We start from the raw sequence: 5,702 nt of genomic DNA on the forward strand, positions 1-5,702 counted from the left end.
ACAATTCTCAATTACCTCTCTTGTCTCCCCCCCCCCGCCCGAGAGAGTGTGCGCGCACGCGCGTGTGTGTGTGTGTGTGTGTGTGTGTGTGTGTGTGTGTGTGTGTGTGTGTATGTGTGTGTGTGTACATGTCCTACATATTTGAGTTTCCCTTTCTCTGGCCTATCTTAGGTGCCACAGTACATCTCTAATCTGTACGACAAGCTGCTGGTCTCGGACAGAGAAGGCAAAGCTTTGACCTGCGTTGACCAACACGGAAAGGAGCTCTTCGTCTTCAAAGGTAGCGCCAAAGAAGAGCTTGAGCATCCCAAAGGTGTCTGTGCGAGGTGAGGCCAGTAGTGCCCTTATGTAGAGGGGTGGGCGGAGGTGTGGAGAAAGGGGAAAGAGTGGAAGGGGGAGGGGGCGTCATTTTTGTTCTTTCAAAATATTTCTTCTTACATGCGAGAGAGGGGATCCAGTTTACAAAATTGTGTTTACGAACTTTATAAGAATGGCCAAGGAAGAGATTGAGAATGTTTGGGTGATGTGGAGTTGCTACAGTTTTCATGGTTTGATCACAAACGACTTAGTAGGGGCAGTATTAATTCTATAGAAGTGCGATAAAGTGGTAGACTGACACACTTACAAGCTATTTAGATACATTGTTTTCTCGTAGTGCACTCGGGTGCAGAAGTAGGGCATTCATATTTCTTGTCTTCTTTCTCTCTCTCTCTCCTAGTCGTTGGCCTAGTGATTAGGCTCGCGGACCGTAAGGTCGTGGGTTCGAATCCTGTCAGGGGCTCGATGCTGTGTCCTTAAGAAAGGCGCTTTTCACGAATTTTCTCTCTTCATCCATGTGGAAATGGGTACTTAGCTATAGACAGTGAAAAATCTTATCAGTTTGTTAGTGTTTTAGCGCGTGAAATCTGCAGTTTTTTGGGGGTTTTTTGTTTTTGTAAACTGTTTCACGGCGCTCGCAACTGCATACGGTCATATGAGCGCGCGGGACACTCCTAATATTTTCTGTTGGTAGGAAATTTTGAATTTTGCCCGGGTGGCGGCCGAAGCCTACTCTTATCGATTTTAGACCACCAAGGGATCTTAAACGTGCGCAACTTGCACACGGGACCTCCGAGATTTTTCGCCCTTGTCCGAGAAGGCTAGGTGTAGATCTTTCCTACCTGAAGATCAGGGGTGTGGCTGAAAGACAGCAGTAGGAAGAAGCGAAGGAGTAGCAGTAGAAAGGCTGCAGAAAGAATCAGGAGCCCAGAGGAAGGGACAAAGGAGGTGAGGGGGGGGGGGCAGAAAGAGGAGACGAAAACAGACGATAGAACATTGCTAGAGAGCAGGAAATGAGGTGAAAGGAGACAAATTTAGAGAAGAAAATTTTTCGGTCGCTACCCGGATTCGAACCCGGGACCTTATGAATGAGAGGACAACACCTTAACCTCTAGGCCACGAGAGCCCCAAATCTGCAGTTTGCACAGTATGCTTCCCGGGTAGGGAGAATAGTTGTGTCATCTAGGGTCTGGTGAGGTAACAAGAGTTTATAGCGCATAGAGCGTGCTGTAGTGCATGGATATGCGCTGTATGATTATCATTGTATCATTATTATTCTTACTACAACTACTGTTATTATTATAATTATTATTACCATTATTGTTATTATTATTATTATTATTATTATTATTATTATTATTATTATTATTATTATTATTGTTGTTGTTATTATTATCATCATCATCATTATTATTATTGTTATTATTATTATTATTATTATTATCATTATTATTATCATTGTCATTATTATTATTGTTATTATTATTATTATTATCATTATCAATTTTATTATTATTATTATTATTATTATTATTATTATTATTATTATTATTATTATTATTATCATTACTATTATTATTATTAATATTGTTATTATTATTGTTAATAATATTATTACTATTATTATTATCATTATCATTATTATTATTATCATTATTATTATCATTATCATTATCATTATCATTATCATTATTATTATTATTATTATTATTATTATTATTATTATTATTATTATTATTATCATCATTATTATTATTATCATCATCATTATTATTATTATCATTATCATTATCATAGTTATTATTATTATTATTATTATTATTATTATTATTATCCTTATTATTATTATTATTATTATAGTCATTACTATTAATATTATTATTATCATTATTATTATTATTATTATTATTATTATTATTATTATTATTATTATTATTATTATCATCTTTATTATTATCCTTATCCTTATCCTTATTATTATTATTATTATTATTGTTATTATTCCTCTCCGCCGCAGCAAAAGCGGGCAAGTGTTCCTCGTGGAAAATGACGACGTTTGGCTGGTCTCTGCAGAAGGAAAAATGATCAACAAAGTAATCACAGACGTGAAGGGAGCTCGTGCAGTGACGGAGGAGAACGGGACTCTGTGTGTCAGCATCGAGGGCAAAGGTGTGCTGTTCTACAAGATCATTGATATGAACAGTGTCTGATCTATACAGTGATCAGGCTGGGACAATAAATGAGTTCATCTATTAGAATGTTATTTACCTAGAGAGAAATTTGTAATAGTATACCTGTCTGCGTTAGACTGAGAGGATCAACTTTACTATTCTTTTTTGTGACACAATTGTAGTGATTTGGTCCGTGACTTTATGTTCATAAAAAAAAAATCAAACCTTAAATATTACTGATGTCGTACCTATCCTAGGAAATGTTTTACTCGTGCTGAAAAATGTTCCTGAAAGTCGAAACATCTTTTTCAAACTTCATAAAAACACTATATGAAATCTTTTTTTTTTTACCACACTAAACACAAACACTAAATGCCGTTTAAAAAAAAGAAAAGAAAAGAAAACCCGAATGGAGATAACGCATTTTAGAACAGTATGGTGGACAGTGATAAACTTTTCTGATTCTTTCAATAATGCTCAACAATCTCTTACAACTCGATCGGGAAGTTCCTGCTTATCTTTCTTAAAGGTAAAATCACTATCTTCAGTTGCCCACAGAGTGCAATGATTACTACCGCTGACTTGTCAAATAGATTGGTTATCTGTGTAGCCATAACTCTTATTCTGGATCTATAGTATCATGATAAATGATCAACAAAACGATGAACAAAGTCATCACAGACGTGAAGGGAGCTCGTGCCGTGACGGAGGAGAACGGGACTCTGTGTGTCAGCATCGAGGGCAAAGGTGTGCTATTCTACAAGATCATTGATATGAACAGTGTCTGATCTATACAGTGATTAGGCTGGGACAATAAACGATTTCATCTATTAGAATGTTATTTACCTAGAGAGAAATTTGTAAGAGTGTGTCTGTCTACGTTAGACTGAGAGGATCAACTTTACTATTCTTTTTTGTGACACAATTGTAGTGATTTGGTCCGTGACTTTATGTTCATTAAAAAAAAAATCAAACCTTAGATATTACTGATGTCGTACCTATCTAGGAAATGTTTTACTCGCGCTGAAAATGTTGCTAAAAATCGAAACATCGTTTTTCAAACTTCATAATAGCACTGCGTTAAATACTTTTTTTTTACAAATAAACACAAACACTAAATGCCATTAAAAAAAAGAATAAGGAGAATTTTTTTTAAGTAAAAAAAAAGCCCGAGAGGAGAAAACGCGCTTTAGCAGAGCATGGTGGACAGTGATAAACTTTACTGATTCTTTCAATAATGCTTAACAATCTCTTACAACCACTCTATCGGGAAGTTCCTACTTATTTTTCTAAAAGGTAAAATCATTATCTTCAGTTGCTCACAGAGTGCAATGGTTGCTACCGCTGCCTTGCCAAATAGATTGCTTATCTGTGTAGCCATAACTCTTATTCTGGCTCAATAGTATGTGTATGAATTAAAGAAAATGAATGGTTGGTTGGTTGGTTCAGATAATAATATATGATTCGCGCGCTTTTTAACATTATTACATGGTTATTATGAGGCGGGACCTCCGATTTAACATTTTGTTCCTGAAATGACTGATCAGAACTACCATGTTATTACAAGTAAAGTGTATGGAAGGTGTGGAGTGTGACTGTTAGTTACGCTGCTTTGGTTTGGCTTGGTTTTTGTTTGTTTGTTGATGCCTGTTTTGTTTTCTTTTGCTTTGTTTTGTTTTGCGTTGTTTGTATTTGATCATTTCTTTGTTTAGGGTCATGCTCAAGAGATTTCGCTGAAGCATGTTATTATTTTCAAAAGAGGGGTCCACTTTTGAGATTTTACCTCTTTTAATTCAAATTGCTAATGCATTGCACCAATTTCAAAACCCTGTATCTTAAAATGTACATATTCGCTTTTTTGTAAGAATGAGACAGTTATCAGGGATTATATCAAAGTCTTTACCTGAAGTGTGTTATCAATAACTTCCAGTATCATTTTAAAAATAAAATTTGATATCGAATACAATGTAAATGTGATATTGAATACAAAGTAATATGTGCCTTCAAATTATGAAATATATCTTTTTTTCTAATTCAATTCTTTGTTTCTGTTTTTATCGCCTCTACCGACATCACGACTACCATCACTAACACCACCACTATCATCATCATCATCATCATCATCATCATCATCATCATCATCATCATCATCATCAAGTATCGCTGTTGTTATTGATGATGTTGGTTTTGTTGTTGTTGTAGCTGCTGCTGCTGCAGCTGCTGTTGTTGTTATCATCGATGTCGGTGGACTTCAAGACGTATTTACTCACTCACCCATCCCAGTTTTGACGGCGTCATCAGCAGTAAATGTATCTTTATCAAATCATTAACAGCACCTTCAAAAACGGAAGGGGGCTCTCAATGTCTAGAGGTTACGGTGTTCGCATCTCATTCAATAGGTCCGGGGTTCGAAACCTGACACCAACGATAAATTTTCTTCTCTAAATTTTAAAAACTATTTTCCTGCTCTCTAACCATATTATTCTGTCATCTCTTTTCGTCTCAAGTTTCTGCCCCCCCCCCCCTCCTTGTCCCCTCCTCTGGGTTCCTGACTCTTTCTGCCTTCTTTCTACTGCTATTCCTTGGCTCCTTCTTACTGCTGTCTTTCAGTCACACCCCTGATCTTAGGGTATGGTAACATCTAACGTCAAGCCTTCTTGGAAAAAGGCAAACAAAAACCCAACAAAACCTGGGGGTCTCGTGTGCAAGTCGCGCACGTTAAAGATCCCTTGGTGATCCAAAAATAGGTAAGAATCGGCTTCGGCCGCAGCCAGGGCAAAATTAAAAATGTATTCCTACCAAACTAGAAATGCTTACGCGCGCTCGTACGACCTAATGTAGTTACAAGTGCCGTAAAAAAAAAATAAGGCGGAAACAACAAGTCTTCCTCCTCAGCAGTGACTGTCATCAAGTGCCAGACTTGCAACAGACATCAGAGAACAAGGTTCTCCATTTATTCTTTTGCTCGGACGTATTAAAAAAAAAACCCACTACAATTTCCTGATCTTTCCCCGTTACCCATCTGTTTAGGCTATCCAAGTAGGATGCTTTGTGTTTACTCCTGCCTCGTTTACCTTCAGTTTGGCCAGTGAGAGACAAATGTGAGGCAGCGTGGTGGAATCAGGCTCTCGTCAATTTTAGGGCCATGTAGAGTTATAGGTATCATCTTAAAGTTTGTTCACTTATCTTTATTTGGATGGAAAAAATATCCAT

General features: G+C 36.7%; 1 protein-coding gene across 1 annotated transcript in view; it reads left to right on the plus strand.

Moving 5' to 3' along the window:
- Positions 1-2,528, plus strand: part of LOC101862784 — a 17,911-nt gene extending 15,383 nt beyond the window's left edge. Inside the window, exons 12-13 of the mRNA XM_035968514.1 lie at positions 172-326; positions 2,336-2,528. Of these exons, the coding sequence (XP_035824407.1) occupies positions 172-326; positions 2,336-2,528 (348 nt within the window). The remainder of the gene's footprint in view (positions 1-171; positions 327-2,335) is intronic.
- Positions 2,529-5,702: the final 3,174 nt, after the last annotated feature.

This window comes from Aplysia californica, unplaced genomic scaffold (assembly GCF_000002075.1).
Source record: "Aplysia californica isolate F4 #8 unplaced genomic scaffold, AplCal3.0 scaffold00065, whole genome shotgun sequence".
Taxonomy (NCBI): Eukaryota; Metazoa; Mollusca; class Gastropoda; order Aplysiida; family Aplysiidae; genus Aplysia; species Aplysia californica.